Source organism: Rhincodon typus, chromosome 29 (genome assembly GCF_021869965.1).
Source record: "Rhincodon typus isolate 14 chromosome 29, sRhiTyp1.1, whole genome shotgun sequence".
Lineage (NCBI taxonomy): Eukaryota > Metazoa > Chordata > Chondrichthyes > Orectolobiformes > Rhincodontidae > Rhincodon > Rhincodon typus.
The window spans coordinates 9,602,967-9,624,090 of record NC_063360.1 but is presented as its reverse complement, the minus strand read 5'-3'; the positions used below and the strand labels follow the sequence as shown (position 1 = coordinate 9,624,090).

Sequence of the window (21,124 nt, the reverse complement as noted above, 5' to 3'; positions counted from 1 at the left end):
ACTATCTCAGACTATAAAGTTGACTACTTTTTCTTAATATCTTCATTTTTCTTCTTTTAGATTCTATGTTTTGGTTTATTTTTCTGTGTTTTGAAATGGCACCAGACACTTTTACAAAACCTTTCGCTGTATTTTGTAACAAAATACACGTGACAATAAATAAAACGAATCGAGTCAAATCAAATCAAAGTACTTAATTGACTATAAAGCGCTTTAAAGGGTACAGTGGTTGAGGAAGGCTCTGTATAAATATACACCTTTCTTTAGAGGACTCTCTACAGGAGAGCAAAAGGACCGGGGGATATCTTGGACAAGACTGGAACTAAGGAGATAGAACTACGAACAAAGTTTCTTACTACTGACGCTTGGTCCTACAAATTCCTTTGGAAAGGCTCTTTGGAATTCATGTCATTTCTATTTTACTTCAAAACCTACAAACATTCAAAACATTTATACGTGGACGCAGCGTAAGTATGCTCTGAGATAAATTCAGCAGATCATGTTTCTTCATTAGGGTTACAAAATCTTTTTGATGGGCATTAATGGGAACCAATCCTTGGGACCTCTATAGCCTGTCAAATCTCCCTGGTGCAATCAATTGCGAGGAGAGGGCGGGACAGACCTGTCCAACATTGCTCAGGTATAAGTCACTGAGACATTCCAAACTTAGACACTTCCTGCAACTGGGCATAACTCACTCAGCCTGCGGTCTCTGAGCCAGTTAGTTCTTCTGCACCAGTCCAGCTGCAATGTCATCCCCAAGACCAACACGACACAGAACTTTTGTCAGCCCTGGCTACTTCGAGGGTTATTTAGAGAAACTAGAATCCAAAAACAAGGTAACTGAATTTCTGATCGAACCGTTCTAATTATTCATTAATGTCATAAATTATGTCTTTATTTGGAAACGTTGACAAATGCTTTAAGAGATTATTGCAATATTCATTCACTTGATTGCTTTTGGGAACAGCGAGTTACAAATATGTTGCAGCTAGTTTTTTGCTGCCACATGGAATGTCTGGGATTATGTGTTGAGGGATGGCGCATTTCGCTCACGCAGGCGACAGCGAGTTTAAATTATTCTGCTTGAGTTATTTACTGTTGAGCTGCGAAAGGGATTTGCGCTTGGCAATTTCTCTGGAGGGGAATCCACGCATGAACAGACCCGTAGTTAATCCAATTGGAGATCAAAGTTCATGTTGCGAACTGGACTTTGCTTCATTAACAGGCCAGAACGATCAATAAGTCTCACCGGGGAAAGTCCCAACAAATACCACCTCATCACTGCGGGGAAATCCAATAAACCTTCAGGTACTTCACTGAATTCAGTACTGCTGCCTGCTCTATACTCCACATTCTACATCAGGGTCGTTTTTAAAGAGAAATTCTGAGATCTGTCCCAAAAACGAGCGTTTGATCCTGTGCCTCCTTGTGCAGTTTAAAGTAACATTCAAGACTAATCTTTCTTAAACCTAGAATCTGTAGACCTCAAGATTGCTTCTCAAATGTCTCCTTTCAAAATTAATAAGTTGCACTAGATGCTTCTCATAATTTAGGTCCATAAAGATTAACTTTGGGTTCTTTTTGGTGCTGTTTCCAATTTTTGAACACCTAGCCCCGACTTGACAAATAGAACCGATGCGGTCTTTAAGATTTAGTGTGACAAAATCAATGCATCAAACAAACACAGAGAATGCTGGAGAATCTCAGCAGGTCTGGCAGCAGGTCTGTACAGCAGAAGAGTCATACTGAGCTCAAAACGTTAACTCTTTCTCTCTCCACAGCCAGACCTACTGAGTTTCTCCAGCATTCTTAGCATTTGTGTTAGATTTCCAGCATTTGCAGTATTTTGTTTTTACTTAAGATCATTTCCTCCTCTGGCTGATGTTTCATTTCCTGGGTGATGTTGGTCAACGTCCAACAAACTTTACTCCTTACTGATTATATATTGTTTGGATGCATTGAAGCAATCAATCTATTAAGATTTCTGCATCATCATTAGCCATACCAACATCATTCATTGTTTGAGAAGACAATGGGTAAATAAAACTAATGGTGTACCAGGGATATCTGTGAGGGAAAAACAAGTTGACCTTCTGTGTGGTGTAAATCTTCAAATCTCTCATTTCACAGGTCGGCGCAACATCGAGGGCCGAAGGGCCTGTACTGCGCTGTAATGTTCTATGTTCTATGTTCTATGAACAATTTCGCTTAGATGTTAAGGTATTAATATCAGAGTGATGTACAAGAATTGAATGTGTACCTTGAGGCTCAATCCTACTGGGAATACTATCATTGCTATTTTACAGAATTGACCTGGGCATATAAACTTGATGCAAGGTGATCACATTTGCCAAAACTAGATGTCGTGATTGGATTATGAGAGACAGTTAAATTCTACAGTTAGTTGTATGGAGCTTTGTAAGTGAACAGAATGATAGCAGATGGAATTGAAACCACATAAATGTAGAAACTGACAGGAAAGAAAAATTGCAACAGCATTTCATTTGTCCCATCTTTTTTATACAGTCTGTACTTCCAATTGTATTTATTTCCACCTTTTACATGCAGGCATGTTTCTGATATGACAACATAACTCATCGTTGCCACAAAATTTCCAGTCGCATTAACTTGTTGCTAATTCTACTAGTAGTCACATGCAGACATGTTCCTATAAATTCTTCTTGTCACAAATTCCCTCATTCTCAGTTTTTGTTTTTTATGTATATCTCTGGTCATTTATGTCAAACTGACTCTATACCTCTGTCTCACCTGAAACCCTATTTGCCCTCTTCACTTCACCCTCGCCTAGTTTAATTTCCTTTCTGTGGCTGGCTTAAAGTTTCTTATAAGGCTGTTTGATTCTACTTAGTTCAAGAAATAACATGTTTCCTGTGGCAGGTTTTCTCTTTGATCCTGGAAGACCTTCTGATTATTTTTTATAGTGCAATTGCTGTTCAAACACTGTGCTGCTGAGCTACCAGCTTAATGTTGGATTAAAAAAGCAAAGGTGACAGGATACTGTGAAGCTACCAGAGAGTTTATATTAGCAAACATTTCCCAGGCATTGACCAACATTGCCAAGGGTGATTAAGTTTCAGAAGTCAATAAGATCCCAAAAGAAAATGAAATAGACAATTTTCATATTCCGGCTTATTAATAATTTGTTTAAAGGCAGCATTTCTGACTCCTTTTATCCTTTTGCTGATGAATGGGAGGAAATTGAGAGGCAGTAAATGACTAGGTCAAATTTATGGGGATAGGGCAAATCTGGGCAATCTTCCACTTATTATAGAATCCCTACAGTTTGGGAGCAGACCAGTTGGCCCATTCAATCTACACTGACCCTCTGAAGAGCATCCCACTCAAATCAACCCCTTACCCTATACCTGTACCACTGCATTTCCCATGGCCAATCCACCTAACCTGCACATCATGGATTGTGGGAGGAAACTGGAGCACCTGGAGGAAACCCACGCAGACATGGGGAGAACGTGCAAACTCCACACAGACAGTTGCCTGAGGCTAGAATTGAACCCAGGTACCTAGTGCTGTGAGACAGCAGTTCTAACCACTGTGCCACCATGCCATCCCTTGGGTATTATTGGGTAGATAACAATGATATACCTGTACTGGAATAGCTTGTTCGTGACTAGCTAGCTCTGGCGCCCAAGTCATCACAGGCACAGGGCATCACTCTAGGGATTCTTCAGGAGCATCCTCAGGCTAACCATATTCAGCTGCTTCATCGTTCTATCATAAAGTCATGAGTGTACCTGTTTGCTGATGATTCCATAGTGATCAGTTCCATTCACTGTTTCTCTGTTAATAAAGCATTCTGCATCAAGCTACGACCTGGATAACATCCAGGCAAGGGCTGACAATTGGCAGATAAAAGCAGCATATTGTAACTCCAACACAATAACCATCTCTGATAAGAAAAAGCTTGTCCTTCCACCCTCCCCTTGACACGTAAGGATATAACCCCCCTCATCATCATCACCTCCCTGATTACCACTAACCAGAAAGAAAAGGAAAGAAATGTTACTATTTTGACCCAGTGATAGAGAAATCATAATCTGTTCCAATGTCAGAATGGATTTGAAGGGGAGCTAGAAAGTAAAGCTGTTTCCAAGAACATGCTGCTTTTGTCCTTCGTAATGGCAGAGACCATGTGGTTGGAGGTGCCTTTGAAGTAAATACGGTGCTGACATAGTGATTCCGGTAGAAAGTGATGCTCTGTAGCAGTAGTGTGGTGATGGTTTAGGGGTGGACACAGAATATAAAAGCAGTGTTACTGGTAAAGCAGACATTTGAGGCTATGCATTGAATGTCTTGAGGTTTTTTATTGCTGTACCGATCCAGTTGAGTAGTAAGTAATCTATCACCTCCTCACACATGGTGACGAGGCTTTAAGATAGCTCCATGTTGATCTAGCTCGTCTTTGTAAATTTTTGGTTATTAGTGATATCAGAATATTGTTGATGGCGCTAGTGAAGTGCAGGATGGGGTATTGTAGCCTCTTCTTGTTAAAGATATTCATTATCTGGCATGTAAGGGTTGCAGTTGTTGCCTGGCACTTGTCAGCACTCCAATACCGTGTCAGTGCCTCTTCTTGTATGCATTAAGGCTGCTAACAAACCAAATTCTGTCCTTGTGCAACTAATTGCTCAATAGTGATCAAGAGTGGCGATCCAGGCTCACCTGCTTAACCTATAGATCCAGAAATGAGCTACAGTTACATTTACCTGGATGTTGCCTGGGCTGAAGAATTTTGGTTCTGAAGATAGATTGGACAGACTGGGATTGTTTTCCTTGGAGCAGAGGAGACTGGGAGGGGCATGACTGAGATGTGTAAAATTGAGGGGAATAGATAGGGTAGACACGAAGGAACTTTTCCTTTCGGTGGAGGGATCAATGACCAGAGGGCACAGCTTTAAAGCAAGGGCAGGAGGTTTAGAAGGGATTTGTGGAAAGACATTCTCACCTAGTGCGTGGTGGGAATCTAGAACTCATCAACTATGAGTGTAGTAGAGGTAGAAACCCTCATAACATTTTAGCAAGTATTTAGATGTGCACTTGTGATGCCAAGGTATAGAAACATATGCGCCAAGTGCTGGAAAATGGGTTTACAATAGTTTGGTGCTTACTATTGGCCAGCCAGACTTGATAGGTTGAAAGATCTTTTTCTGTGGTATAGACCTCACTGACTCTATGGTAGAATGAGCTAACTTTAGGTCTGTGGATCAAACTTCAGGTCTGTGCCTACAGCACAGCGACCCGTGGATTCATGACTGCTCTTCATGCATTGGCAACAGAAGTGCTTTGATCTGCCTTTTGGGTTTATCTTTTGGCTTGATTCTTATGTCAATTCCCAGAAATTCATGAGCTTTGAGTGTACCATTGAAGATGGAATGTAAATATCAAACAAGGTGCTTGTGCCCTGAGAAATATGAGGAAGTGTTTACATCAAATTGCATTGTCTTTTCAAACTGTAAACCTGTTTGAATAACATAAAAAGAATATTGAGCTGAAGGTGCACTGTTTTAGTAATTAAAATTTGAACTTCTAACTCTATTCCTAGCATGTCAATAAAATTTTGATTTTCAAGGTATGTGTTATTTGTTTTGTGTGACAAGAGAATTGGCAGGACAAGGTTAAAATGCCTGAATTCAATCCTCATTCAATCAAAAAATTATCCTGTTATGTTTGGAAGTATTCCTTAGTCTAATTCCTAATTTAACCTTTCTTTTCCTTATTTAGCGTATCTATTGATGGGATGTACAGGGAGAGTTTTACCCAAAACATTAATCTTAACAATCAAGAAGAGAGCAATGTTTTGAACCCAACAGTTGGACATTGTTGAAAATTTTGTTCGACTTTTATTAACCTGTGGAAATTTTCATCAATCTTTATGTAACATCTGTGTCTTAACTGCTGTTTTCTTTCCCCAAAATGCTCCAATTTTCTTTTATTCTTGTGGCAAAATGCCAAATGTTTTATTTAAAAATTTAATTGTTATTTGTTTATTTTGATTAAAAGCTGGCCTTCAGCACCTTAGTTTCAGATTCTGGATCACTGCTCAAGTTCAGTCTCGGGCCTAGTAGCTGGTGGGGGCGGGGAGGGGGGAAGGTGGTGGTGGGGAGGGGGGCGTGGGGGGAGGGGTTTGAAGACTCCAGTCAGCTGTCAGTCACGCTGACAGTTCATGCTTTTAAAACTTTTCCCTTCAGTTAGACTCAGAGGGTCACAAAATATCGACAGGGATGAACATTCGGCATTTTCTGGCTCATAATTCTAGGAAAGCTTAGTAATCCGTCATATCACCCAACAGTTACAGAAGTGATTCTTGGCATTTTAATGCCAATATTCTACCTGTGAGTTCATTTTCAGCATTTTGCACACTTTGGAAAGAACATCCAAATACTGATCATAAATTTATTGTTTTCCTAATGATTCTTTGCCTTATATCATTGAAGAAAAGAAGAACTTGTATTTCTATAGCACATTTCATAACATCAGGAGGTCCTAAAGCATTTTGCTGCCAGTGAAGTGGTCTTAAAGTCACACTTATAATGTGGGAAACTCAGTATCCAGTTTTTGTACAGCAACATTACATAAGCAATAACACAATAAATGACTAGATGAGATAGCCGGAACTGCAGATGCTGGAGAATCTGAGATAACAAGGTGTAGAGCTGGATGAACACAGCAGGCCAAGTAGCATCAGAGGAGCAGGAAGGCTGATGTTTCGGACCTAGACCCTTCTTCAGAAATGGAAGAAGGGTCTAGGCCCAAAACGTCAGCCTTCCTGCTCCCCTGATGCGGCTTGGCCTGCTGTCTTCATCTGGCTCTACACCTTGTTATCTCAAATGACTAGATGATCTGTTTTCATTTTGGTTGAGGGAAAATTGTTGGCCACAAACAACGTAAAGTATGTTGATGAATCAATATACAGGAAGCTTTAATTTGCTTCCAGTCTTGCTGTATGACCTGAGAATTTTGATGCTGACAGCTGATGACAAAGCTGGTTGCAGAAATGTAAAATCTACCCCAAATACCTTTTTTAAGAGAAAGAATAAAAGCTTGCGGCAAATAGCTTATTAGGGCACACAACGAGTAAAAAGTACAATGCTGCAGCTGCTGGAAATCTGAAATATGAAAAAGCACAAAGTTTTGGAGATACTCAGCAAGCTAGATAGAATCCACGAAGAAAAGCAAAGAAAAAGTACTATTTGAGATCATGTAACTTTTGTCCAAATGGCAGAGGTTCAAAAGATCTTGAAACACGGATCTTTCTCCTTTCTCCACAGATGCTGTCTGATCTGCGGGGTGTTTCCAGCATTCTCCATCACTGAGTCACATAAAATGTGATTTCTATTTTTGCCCTTGCAGTGTGTTCTTTTTGTCATTGTGCGATCAAATAGCCATAAAGTCTTCATGTGACAATTAGAATGACAGACTTTACACAAGTCAGGTTTTGCTTCAATAGAAACAGAACATGCTAGAAATACTCAGCAGGTCTGACAGGAATAACCTTTCAGATCAGGCATTTTTCATCTGAACTAATTTGTTTGACTGGAATCACTTTGTGTCACCCACTTTATAGAAAACTGCAGTCACAGTGACAATCTGTGAAACTTTTGGGGAAAATGTATTGAGGTGATTGTTCCATTTGGAAATGTATCTTTCAAAAAGGACTACTTGTCACAAAACTTCCACTTTTATTTTAACTTAAAAATGTAAGTCAGGATTATTTTCTTTGCTGACTGAGAGACGATGGTGCTGGGAAATGGAATACTTTCCATTATCAAAGCTTGTGTCAGTGCCAAGCATTTGCTGGCTGTCTTGTTTTGGTAAGATACAAGGTAAAGTTTCTTCCATCATGTTTTATTAAGCACTTCTAGGTTAGGTACAGTACAAGGTAAATGCAGAGTAAAGCCTCCTGTAGTGTTCCCAAACGGAGTGTCCCTTACTGAGCCAGTGGGACATTTTATCCAGTTTCCAACCAGCCGTCACTATGGCTTTAGAATGCGATGGTTAGTTCTGACTAAACCAAAGGCAGCATTTTTCCTTGGTTGTATATTTAATTGGGTATTTACTGATCCGTCAAACATATTTATTGCAAATCAGTGAACAGGAGGAGCTCCCACACCTTGGTCTGGATTGCATTTTTACTCAGATAGAAGACATTTCCTGATCAACGTCTGAAACAAAGCTTAATGGGTCAAAGATTTTGTAATATAGGTGTGGCAACAATGACACGGTATAAAGAACCTACAGCAAAGAAACAGGTCATTCAGCCTATCTGACGTCTTTATTTATGTTCCATCCATTCCATTGCTAATCTGAATCTATTTACATATTCTTCTCTCCCTTTCTCCCTCATATACCGATCTAGCTTCCTCGATTGCTGGTAACATCAGCAATTCCTTGTTGCAAAGTCCATATTCTCACCACTTTCTGCATATTTCCTTATTACATTTATGAGTGACCATCATATATTGATAGTCTGTAGTTTTGGACTTGTCCAAAAATGTAGGCACCATATTTGCTTCTACCTTATCCCTCTAAAAACCCCTTTTAGGCAGCCCCTCAGCCTTCTTATTCTTTAACAAGTAGATCCTCAGCCTATTCAGTATTACTTCATATTTATAACTGCTCAGTTCTCAGTATCGTTCTTGTCAATCTTTCTACACCTTACTGGTGCCTCGGCTTTCATGTAGTTAGTAGCTAGTTTAACAGTTTTATTTGGATTTTTCATGTAAACAAACAAGATTTTATTTCCATTATTAAATTACATAAAGAGAGATAGAGAAAATGTGAGATAACGTTGGGATCAAACCTGATTTTAATTTGGGTGTGAATTAGATGGGTGGGAATGGAATAAATGTGAGATCTCTAGAATGGGATAAATGTGAAGCCTGAATAATATTTACTTTCAAGCCTCAATTGCCTGATTTGCATCAGTCAGCTGCTTCCAAACCATGAGGAGACAGCCAGCAAGTAACTACGACAGTTTTAACTGCCGGATCATGCTGGCTGAGTTAAAGTAATCATTTTTTGTTCTAATAAGCACAGGTAGAAACTAGTCAGGCCCTTGCCTATCCAGATGAGATAGTTTCTTTGTGTATGCTACCATGCAACATTGCAAAGGTCACCTAACATATCCTTGACAAAAGCATTTTAGACACAGCTGCTGTAAATAAAATCAATGTCATCCTTCCTTAACAAATCTATGTTGGCTTTCCTTAATTGTGCCCTGTTCACCAAAGTTTAATGGGATTTCTTTTTAATTGTTGGTCAACAATAGATTGTTAGGTGAAATTATTTAGTGGGATTTTTAATTATTTGGTGCCAATTCCTTTCCATTATCATAACCATAGTACAGACTGAGGTCAGACAAGAAGTGGCAAACCCTATACAGTTTCATGATTCTCCTAAGACCTTAGCACCTTCCACAGAAGGATAAGCAACCCTTGCCTTGTGATTCCTTTCTCCCAAACCCATATGATACCATGGTTTAAAGGAGCTAATTTAACTAAACTTCCTTGAATTAACAAAGAATGACTTTATTAATTACTGGAAGTGAGAAACATTAGTAACGCAGCATACATACACACAGATTAGACATAAGGTCAGTCCAGCAAAATAAAAATAAAAGAAAAAGATATACAGGTCAGTCTCTGAATTGTTCATGAAGAGTAGATAATTGTAGATTGCAGTTGTTTCTGTGGAATTTACCAGCAGCATTAATGTTGGCAGTTGAACAGTCAGTTTCACAGTGAGTTTGGTTTGCAGTTTGGTTGAGATTCTGTTGTTCTGGTTCTTTTTGACCATGGTTGAATTCCAGCGTTCGGGGTGAGAGCGTGTACTTTTGTTGTCTTTTTTCCCTTTTAACTAGTTTGCAGCACACAGAGTGGAGTGAGATTTTACCTGCAACACAGGGATAACTATGAGATTGTTCTTCAACTATGACCTTCAAAGCATGTTAACATTTGAATCCAGACTAGTACACATGAGAGCCTTCAGCCCCACTAAGATACTCCAGTCAGATGAAACTGGTTTTCTAACCCCTATCTTTGTGTATTCTTCAAATGAAAAAGCACAAAATGTGTCTCCAGCTTGTGACATGATCCAGAGGGAAATGGCCAGCATTTGAGCAGAGGATTGTCAGCTCCTCGTTGTCTTTGTAGTTGCAAGTGATTACAGTCCAGTCAGTTTGAAGCTTTTTTTCTTTTTTTGACACTTGAAGTGTTACTTTCCATCAATCGCTCTCTCCAGACAGTCACTTAATTTACATTTCCAGTCATTTTTGTAATTGCAAGTTACAAATACCCATAGTATTTTGAGGTTTTCAGCCACGGCCATGACACTAGCTATAAATTTTCAGTCTTACTTCAAATCGAACCTAATGCCAGAGGACTGAAGAATTGCAAAAGTTCCTTCCTTATTCAAAAAAAAATGTTATAGAGATAGACTCAGCAACTACAGACTACTCAGTTGAGCTTAGGTGATGGAGAAACATCCAAAGATAATAATTTGGGACTAAATTAAAAGTCATGAACAAGTGCAAGTTAACTAAGGAAAACCGGAACAGATTTGTTAATGGAGCATCCTGTTTAACTAACATGGAATTTTTGAGGTATCAGAGAGATGGCAGAGGGCAATGCTTCTGATGTAGTGGACATCAATTTTGGAAAGATATTTGATACGGTGCCACACAGCAAACATGTGAGCAAAGTTTCAATTTGTGGAATAAAATGGGATACAAAGTAGAGTGACAGGAAACAAAGAATAGTGTTAGGCCTTAAGAAACAGAAGCAGGAGTAGGTCATTTGACCCCTCAAGCTCACTCCACCTTTCATAGGATCATGGCTGATCTGACATTCCTCACGTCCACTTTCCTACTCTTTCTCTGATACACTTGACTCTCCGACTGACCAAGTATCTATCTATCTCAGCCTTAAATATACATGAGGATTTTACTCCATAGCTCTCCGTGGCAAGCAGTTCCAAAGACTAACAACCCTCTGAGAGAAGAAATTCCTCCTTGTCTCAATCTTAAATAGGTGCCCCTTTATTCTGAGACTTTCTCTCTGATGCTACACTCTCCCATGAGGGAAACAGCCTCTCAGCATATACCTTGTCAAACGCTTTAAGAATCCTATAAGTTCCAATGAGATCACCTCTCATTCTTCTAAACTCCAGAGAGAACAGTCCCAACCTGTTTAATCTTTGCCCAGAAAACAATCCCTCCATCCCTCTTAATTAACCTTCTCTGAACAATCTCCAATGAAATGATTATGTTTCCTTAACTAAGGGGATCAAAACTGTTCACAGTCCTTCAGATATGGTGTCACCAGCACCTGGTGTAGTTGCAGTAAGACTTCCACACTCTTACACTCCAATTCTCTTCAAATAAAGGCCAACATTCTAGTAGCCTTCCTGATTACCTGTGTGCTCAATCACAGTGTTTTGTGTACATGTCCCACCAATTCCCTTGTGTTGCAGTTCTCTGTAGTTTTTCTCCACTTAGATAATATTTTGTTCTTCTGTTCTCCCTTCCAAAATGACATTATACTCTATTTGGAAACAATTTTTCAATTATTTAACCTATCAATATCTCTTTGTAAACAGTTTGTGTTGCTCTCAAAACCTGCCTTTCCACCTTCTTTTGTGTTATCTGCAAATTTGTCTATAGTACATTCATTTCCTTCCTCCAAGACCTGATCAGGTTTACCCTAGAACTTTGTGGGAAGCCAGGAAGTGATTGCTGGGCTCAATGAGATGTGTATACCATCGATAGCCACAGGAGTGGGAAGACTAGATGTTGGCTGATGTGGTGCCACTATTTAAGAATGGTGGTAAGGACAAGCCAGGGTACTATAGACTTGTGAGCCTGACATCAGTGGTGGGCAACTTGTTGGAGGGGATTCTGAGGGACAGGATTAACATGTATTTGGAAAGGCAAGGACTGATTACGTATAGTCAACATGGCTTTGTGTGTGGGATGTCACTAACTTAATTGAGTTTTTTGAAGAAGTAATGAAGAGGATTGATGAAGGCAGAGTGATCTATATGGACTTCCGCGTTTGACAAGGTTCTGCATGGTAGACTGGTTAGCAAAGTTAGAACACATGAAATATGGGGAGAACTAGCCATTTGGATACAGACCTGGCTCAAAGATAGGAGACAGAAGGTGATGGTGGAGGGTTGCATTTCAGACTGCAGGCCTCTGATCAGAGGCGTGCCACAAGGATCGGGGCTGGGCACTGCTTTTTGTCATTCATGTAAATGCTTTGGATGTGAACATGGGAAGTGTGGTTAGTAAGTTTGCAGATATCACCAAAATTGGAGGTGTAGTGGACAGCCAAGAAGGTTACCTCAGAGTACAATGGGACCTTGATCAGATAGGTCAATGGACCGACGAGTGGCAGATGGAGTTTAATTTAGATAAATTTTGGAAAGGCAAATCAGGGCAGGACTTATACACTTAATGGTAAGGTCCTGGGGAGTATTGGTGAACAAGGAGACCTTGGAATGCAGGTTCATAGTTCCTTGAAGGTGGAGTCGCAGGTAGGCAGGATAGTGAAGAAGGAATTTTGTATGCTTGCCTTTATTAGTCAGTGCATTGAGTATAGGAGTTGGGAGGCCATGTTGCGGCTATACAGGACACTGTTTGGGTCACTATTGGAATACTGCTTTTAATTCTGGCCTCCCTGCTATAGAAAGGATGTTGTGAAACTTAAGAGGGTTCAGAAAAGATTTACAAGGATGTTTCTGGGGTTGGATGGTTTGAGTTTTAGTGAGAGGGTGAATAGGTTGGGGTTATTTTCCCTGCAGCATTGGAGGCTGAGGGGTGACCTTATAGAGGTTTATAAAATCATGAAGGGCATAGCTATGGTGAATAGCCAAGGTCTTTTTCCCAGGGTAGTGGAGTCCAAAACTAGAGGGCATACGTTTACGCTGAGAGGAGAAAGATTTAAAAAGGACCTAAGGGGCAACGTTTTCACGCAGAGGGTGGTGCGTGTATGGAATAAGCTGCCAGAGGAAGTGGTGGAGGCTGGTACAATTACAGCATTTAAAAGGCACCTGGATGGGTACATGAATAGGAAGGGTTTAGAGGGATATGGACCAAATGCTGGCAAATGGGACTAGATTAATTTCAAATATCTGGTCAGCATGGATGAGTTGGACTGAAGGGCCCACTTCCATGCAGTGCAACTCTGTGTATCTATGACATTAAGTCATCAACATGTATTATAAACAGTTGTGGTCCCTGCACAGATCACTGTGGAAGGCCACTGGTCATGGGTTGCTGTTGTGAATTTGGGTAGAGTACTTGTGGATTGGAAGGCAGGATGTCAGAATTTGGTGTTTATAAAATGTTGGTGTCTATAAAATGCTATGAGGAAAGCAGTGCATGGTCCCTTTAAAGATGATGTGATTTTTCATTGCTTAGAGATTCAAAAAGGATGTCTGTGGGTTTGCAGGTGCACAGAACACCTGAATTGAAACATGTGTATCAAAAGGTTGTACTGTTTGCAGGCAAAGCAGCATTTTTACCAAGACGACAGGTTTTTGAATTTAGCCAATTAATTTAAACCAGCTGCTTAGATACCAAAAACCAATTAAATTTAAATCTGATGGTTTTGACAACATAGGACCAATCCTATTGCAAGAAATTGATATGTCATCAAGGGTATAAAAGATGTGGGCATTTGGAAAATCTTGGGAAAGCCAACTGCCATCTGCCAAGAGAACAGTTCTCAGCTCTGAAAGAAAGAATCACTGGCTATCACAGAATTCTCTTGGCCTTAGAGTAAGCTCCATCTAACTTAAAGGTACCAACTAAACAAACTAACTATTGTTCCTGAGAAAACGATTCAATGGAGAAGGCATTTCTGACAGAAGGATTCACCAATAAAACATTCCTGAAAGAAGAATTCATCAGAGAAAACACAGAACATCCCAAAAGATGACACCTGGCTGTAATTTTGAGACACTAAATTCTAATTTTTAAAATTTTATTTTATATAAGTGGGACTTGTACTTATTGGAACAGCATACCATTATAATCTTGTTTTATTCATGAATAGTTAGTAGTTAAAAGGGGTTTATTTAGTTTGTTAATAGCTTAGCTGGTTTGTTTACTGTTAGAGTTAGATAAATAAATTGTTACTTTAAAGTGCGTGTCAGGGGTTTATTTTATTTAACGACTCCTTTGTAACAGATTGGGGGCTCTTTAAACAGGTTATAGGGCAAGGCACACCTCTGAGTGTTTTGGTTTTAGTTATCAGAGTGGGAGGGGGCGTTTCAACCTCCGCTTTATAATAGTTGCCAACCTGAAAAAGACCTCCCCGACTTGTGTCACTGTTTCCTGCCCATGAATCAATTCTGTATCTAATGCCAATATAGTACCTCCAACACTGTGGGCTCTTGTCTTATGTCTTAACCTTTTTTGAGGTGCCCTCTCGAATGCTGTCTGGAAGTCCAAATACAACACATCTACTGGTTCCCCTCTATCCATTCCGGTTGTGACTTCCTCGAAAAAATCTCTAATAAATTAGTCAGACATATTTTCCCTTTCATGACTCTGCTTGAATAGATCATGATTTTCCAAATGTTCTGCCATTGCTTCCTTAATAATTGATTCCATTACTTTTTCAATAAATAGATGTTAGACTAATCGGACTATAGTTATCTGCTTTTTGCCTCCCTCCCTTTCTGAATAAGGGTGTCACATTAGCAGTTTCAGAATACTTTGGTACTTCTCCAGAATCTTCTGATGTTCATGGATGTCTTTCAGGCTTGAGGAGAGTTTGTACTTCTGCAAGGCTCAGTGTTGGAACCCTTGCTCTTCCTGATATATATTAATGAACTGGACTTTGTACAGAGCATAATTTTAAAATTTACAAATATTACCAAATGAATCATTCTGAATTGTGAGGAGATAGATTAGAATTTCAGAAGAACATGGACCAGTTAGTTCAATGACTGAACGAGTGGCAAATGAAGTCCAATGCAAAGAAACATGAGGGGATTCATTTTAATAGAAAAAACATGGAGACACCATACAAGTTAAAGAATATAAATCTGAATATGGTGTGAGAGCAGGAAGGCCTGGGTGTATATGTCATTGAAGGTGGCAGGACAGGTTGAGAACAGTTAATAAGGTATATAGTATCCTAGGCTTTATTAAAAGGGGCATAGAATACAAGAGCAAGGACATTATTTGAGCTTGTACAAGTCACAAGTTCGGCCTCAGCTGGAGCAGTGTGTTCAGTTCTAGGCATTACACTATGCAAATGTGAAGGCATTGCGAGAGTAGAAAAGATATTTGAGTGGTTTCAGGGATAAGGAATTTCAGTTCCAAAGCTAGATTGGAGAAATCGGGAAAACTTTTCTTGGAGAAGAAAAAACTGAGGAGAGTTGATAGGGGTATTCAAAATCATGAAGGATCTGGACAGACTTTGAGTGGTGAGACTGTTTCTATTTGTGACAAAATTGAAAATGAGACGACACAATTTAAAGTAATTGGTAAAGGAAGCAAATGGACATGAAGAAAATCTTTTTCATGCATCACGCAGTTTAGGTCTGGAATCTCTGCCTGAGAGTGTGGGGGATGCAAATTCAGTCAAAGCAGTTGAGAGAATTAGACTGTTAACTGAAAAGGATTAATGTATAGGGCTTTGTGCAGAAGGCAGGAGAATGGCATTGTGGATTGCTAATTATGAGAGCTGCTATACACATGATTTGCTGAATTGCCTTCTTCTGTGTTTCTGTACGATCCTGTGATTCTTTTAACTTATGACCAAAAAAGTCGAGTAAGTTTATTGTTACAAAATGTAAAGGAGAGTATAATTAAGTCAGAAAAAAAAAATGCTCAAGTTCTATCCCGTCTCATTTTAAACATAACTCACAAACTGTACTTGGATAGATATTACTTGGTACACTTTTCAGTGCATATTTAACATTGCTTTAAGTGACAATCGTTGATGTTCTTGATCCCACCATCTGGAATACTGTCCTTTAATTGTTCTGTCTTGCTATTTTCAAAAGCTGCTTAAGAAAAGCAAATTCATACCCCTGCCTGTTATCTAAACTGTGAAGTGCCCTGGGATGATTGAACATAGAGGGGCTTGCTTATATAATCAGCCATTTTCGATATCTCATCCAGCTCTGATTGCAGAAGACAGCAGCTAAGGTCCTAGCAGCTGTGTAAACCAATGACCCTGAAATTCTAACTACCAAGACAATAAGATGTAAAATTTCACCTGAAGGGGATAATAGTGGTGTCAGGGCTGGTTTTCTGAGACTTGTTTCCATGGTGTTGATAATTCATTTCAATTCTCATCAGCAAAGGGATCCAGTTACAGGAGTGGGAGGGGCAAGATGTGACTTAAAAATCATAGTTAGTGTCAAAATTCCTTGGCAGTCAGCTGAGGAACTCTGTCCAATGCCACCAGTAAATCTCCATAGAATAGAATAGAATCCCTACAGCGTGGAAGCAGGCCATTGCATCCACTCCACTCCTCCAAACAGCATCCCACCCAGACCCATCATATCCCTGTAATCCTACATTTCCTATGGCTAATCCACCTAACCCTGGACACTACAGGGCAATTTAGCATGGCCAATCCACATAACCCTCACATCTTTGGACTGTGGAAGGAAACTGGAGCAGCCAGAGAAAACCCACACAGACACCCTCCTGGTGCCTCAAATATAGGTAAATATAATCCTGCATAAGTAGGAGTTGCCTTGGGTTGGTTTGTTTGTTTGATAGTCAAACTCCAAAAAATATACTTTGTGAGTAGAAATATCTTAATGCTTTAGTGATTATGTGTATATATAAAGATATTTCTATGAACAAAGTATATTTTTGAACTAAAAAAAAGTCCCACCTTCTCAACGTTGTCCCTCACCTCAGGCTAAATCATCACCAGTTGCCTCTCTCTAATAAGAGAGCAGTCCCATGGTCCTCTAGGAGTGTGGGAACTTTACTTTGGGGCTCAGTTGGCTGGACAGTTAGTTTGCAACGCAGTGATGCCAACAGAGTTGGTTCAATTCCCACACCAGCTTAAGGTTACCATGTAGGACTGTCCTCCTTGATATCTCCCCTCACTTGAGACGTAGTGACCCTCGGGGTAAACCACCACCAGTCACGCCTGTATAATGAGAGAGCAGCACCATCGTCCTCTGAGGCTACGGCCACTTACTGGCCTCTGCTCAAGGCATATCTTCCATTTAGCAGAAACAGAGGTACAAATCAGACAGTGGCGGAGATTATACATTACTTCATCATCATTCTTCTTGAACTGCCATCAGAATGTCCTTGACATTCAAGTGCAGCTGATGATATATAGGAAATCAAGTTTGACATTGACTGCAAACCAAAATTCATCTTTTTATTCTCCACTTTGTATACTCTCTGTGCATTTAGGTCTAAACCTCTCTTCTCCCCACTCCCCTACCTCTACTGTCTTTCAGCAGTCACTGCTGCATAGAAACTATGCTAAGGCATATAGCTTAGGACAGTAGACTTTGATGCTAGTTGACTGCTAGTTAATAACACAATTACATACATTTTGCATAATTTACCTAAGCTTAAACTATTTTTAACTGTACGAATTTAGTTAACTCATTTATGAGAAAAAATGATTTACCGATAAACCTAAGTATGGTTGGTTACTCTTCCAGGTTCTAGAAATCATTAATCTACTGTTTATGGGGATCATTTCCTGGCTGATACATATCAAACTGTTCAAAATACTCCAGGACATAAATCATGCTTACACTGAATCAGTTTTAGCTATTAATGTTGATCACACCTGTAATTCTAACACTATGGGATATAATAAATTGCAATAAATTTCTCTCTCTTCCCCACAACCTGATCATTAGTGAGAAGGAAATTTCCTCCTCTCCCCAATCCCTCTCCCTCCTTGAGTTGCCGATATATCATGGCTCCTCACAAGAATAGAGGGGATGACAACAATATGAAGCAGCCTATGATTGCTTGACCATATCCAACTGAATATTTCTTACAGGTCTTTGAGAAGCGGATTCAAATTTATAGTTTTCTCCGAGCTTGTTGGTGATGCTGAAATAGCTAACTAGATGAGAAAACTGAGCTTTGTCCTGTTTCTTGAGCTATAAAATAGCAAGCGCACTTTGCTACAGTGATAACAGTGTATAGTACTGAACCAATACAGACGAACGGAGGTCCAAAGATGGATCCCTAGGCTGAGTTGGCTGATTGCAATTGGAGCAGAGCTTTGAATGCCAGAAGTATCTATTGATGCCTGTGGACTAAGGCAAGAAACATGAAGACAGTTGTATTCAGATATCAGGAGAGGGCTGGATTAGGCTTGGCTGGCCTGTTCTGGCCTCTGCTCACTATATTCCCATTTGACACACATCTTCATTTAACAGCAATAGAACTGGCAAATTTGTGGTTGAATAGCCCAATGAGGCTCACTGCCAGGAATTGCATTGAGAAATGACCGCTCTAATTGTTGCACTGGAGAAATGGGAGCTGTGAACCAGCATCTAGGAAGAGTCAGCACCTTCAGTAAATGGAGACTGAAAATTGGATTGAAGATTTGCATTCGACAGACAGGCTTGATTTATGAAGCAGTTTTCCAGTGAAGACAGGAGGTGGTGGATAACTAGTTTGTACGGTTCCCAGCAATGGACTCAAATCAAAGTGAGAGTTCCATTCAGCCTCTATGGCGACGCCAAAGAATTGAACTACTGTGTTTCACACAGTGGTGGTGGTAGGGAATCGAGCTGTGAGCATGTTGAACAGAGACATGAAAGAGAAAATACATTAAAGAAATACATTTCTTTGTTTAACGTACAATTTTTTTTGACAGAAATACAAGAAATACTGGGCTGTGCTAAGAGGGAACTATCTATATTTCCAAGTGACATGCCGGGATCCAATGGTAGGTTTCTGTGTGATTCTGATTACTGATACCTGTATCTTTTCAACAACACAATGTGAATAAACAAATTGTTTAATTCTTCTAAGATTGTTGGGGTCAGGAGAAGTTGAAAATGCTAGGGAGTCTTCCTCGTGCTTGCCAAAATGAGGAGTATAAAAAATTGTCACCACTAGCTATCATACATTTAAGTTATCTTTTTATTTGGATCTTAAAAAGAAAAGCTTCCAAGATAAGCATGCAGTGAAACACATGCAAGACTTTTAAGGGGAGGCAATGGCCTAGTGGTATTATTACTAGACCTATTAATCCAGAAACTCAGTAAATGTTCTGGGGACCTAGATTCAAATCCCACCATTGCTGATGGTGAAATTTGAATTCAGTAAAAATCTGGAATTTCATGAGTCTAATAATGACTATGAATCCATTGTCAATTGTTGGAAAAACCCATCTGGTTCACTAATGTCCTTTAGGGAAGGAAACTGCCATCCTTACCTGGTCTGGCCTACATGTGACTCCAGACCCACAGCAATGTGGTTGACACTTAGCTTCCCTCTGGGTGATTAGGGATGGGCAACAAATGCTGCTCTAGCCAGAGCTGTCCATATCCCAGAAGGAAATAAAAAAACACTTCTCAGCTCAGCCAGCCAAAAAAACCTACAGTGCCATCCATTAAAATATACAATTGTCGCGGAATCTATTTTTATAATTCTGCACTGCCTTGTTAGACTGCTGATACATTAGTAACCTCAAAAGAAAAATACACAGATTCACCAAGGTCAACATTGAGGAAAAGATTTTAAATCTGATTGGGATATTTCTTTTAATCATTCTACCTAATGATAAATTGGCAAAGTGCCCAGGTATGTGAGGAACTTACAGGTTGATTTATAAATCGATATTATCTTGGCTTCAGAGAAGGCTTACACCTGCTAGGCCTGCATTATGAAAACAAATCTTTGCTTCTTTCAATGGAGATATTGTTCTGACTGGTAACTTTTTGAGCAATCTTGTCATCGGCCTATTTGACAGCTGCAATTTTAAATTTAATAATGTACACACCATTTATATTACAAGCTTGTCTGTAGGGTTTATGCTGCAATAAATGCATTATGAAATGGAAACAATTATTCCTACTTGGTAGTAATGGTCCCAATTATATTTAGCCTGTTTTGGTGGTACAGTGTTGGATAGTGCAGCCTGTATGTTGGGGATTGCAAATGTGATGCCCTCTTTTTCAAAGAATCTTTGCAGCTCAAATTGTGGAAATTCTCCTCTTTATCCTGTGCAGCTCCATTTTAACCTGAAAAGGAATGGTGGCTTTGGGTCAGGTGAGGTAGTCTCAAGTCAGGAGCATCTAGTTTCCTGATGTCACGTGGCCTCCAATCTATACCCTTCCTGAAGCAGAGGTTGGGTGAGCCAGGAAACCATTTCAAGGTGTTTTGGAACTTTATCCACCCTACCTAGAGTCCCTCTTTCCCCCTGTTCCTATTTAGGCCGTTGACCTCTCAATCTAGTGTTAGTAGACTATCTTATGGACCCTAGTTCCCAGTTGATCCTCCCCCTTCTGCTATCACCCTGCCCAAGCGCTGGTATGGCTCACTGATGTGGACTTCACTGACCAGCTTGTTGGGAACTGATTTTAAATTCGTTCATGGGTCAAGGACATTGCTGGCTAGGCCAGCATTTATTCTTGTCCCAGAAGGCAGTTATGAATCAACCACATTGCTGTGGGTCTGGAATCACATCTGGTCCAGACCAGATAAGGATGGCAGTTTCCTTCCCTAAAGCACATTAGTGAATCAGTAGGTTTTCCCCGACAATCAGCAACGGTTTCGTGGTCATCATTCGACTTTAAATTCCAGATTTTTGTTGAGTTCAAATTTCACCACCTCTTGTGGTGTTTGATTTTGAACCTCGGTCCCCAGGACATTACCCGGATCTCTGGTTTAGCAGTCCAGCAATAATACCACGAGGCCATCGCCTCCCTGGTTTTTAGTAGCATAGCCTGCAGTAAGGCTACGAGATGTGTGAAAAAGTTCTGAGTGGTGGCTCCCCTTCACTTTCTGATTTTACTGCTTCCTGTGGCTCAGGTCTGTAAAAAGTCTATCCAGCATAATTCAGTGTTCTGAAAATCTATGAATTGAAGTCTGTAGCTTGCTTCTTTACACTCC

General features: G+C 39.9%; 1 protein-coding gene across 3 annotated transcripts in view; it reads left to right on the top strand.

Annotated features, from left to right (window-relative positions):
• Window positions 1-273: 273 nt before the first annotated feature.
• Window positions 274-21,124, top strand: part of LOC109922174 (signal-transducing adaptor protein 1) — a 55,546-nt gene continuing 34,695 nt past the window's right edge. For 2 of the 3 annotated variants that reach the window (XM_048614167.1, XM_048614166.1), the window contains exons 1-2: window positions 664-839; window positions 18,882-18,953. In XM_048614167.1, the coding sequence (XP_048470124.1) occupies window positions 750-839; window positions 18,882-18,953 (162 nt within the window). In that variant the 5' untranslated portion in view covers window positions 664-749. Of the gene's footprint in view, window positions 468-663; window positions 840-18,881; window positions 18,954-21,124 lie in introns of those variants that run through there. The other variant, XM_048614168.1, reaches the window with a different exon arrangement.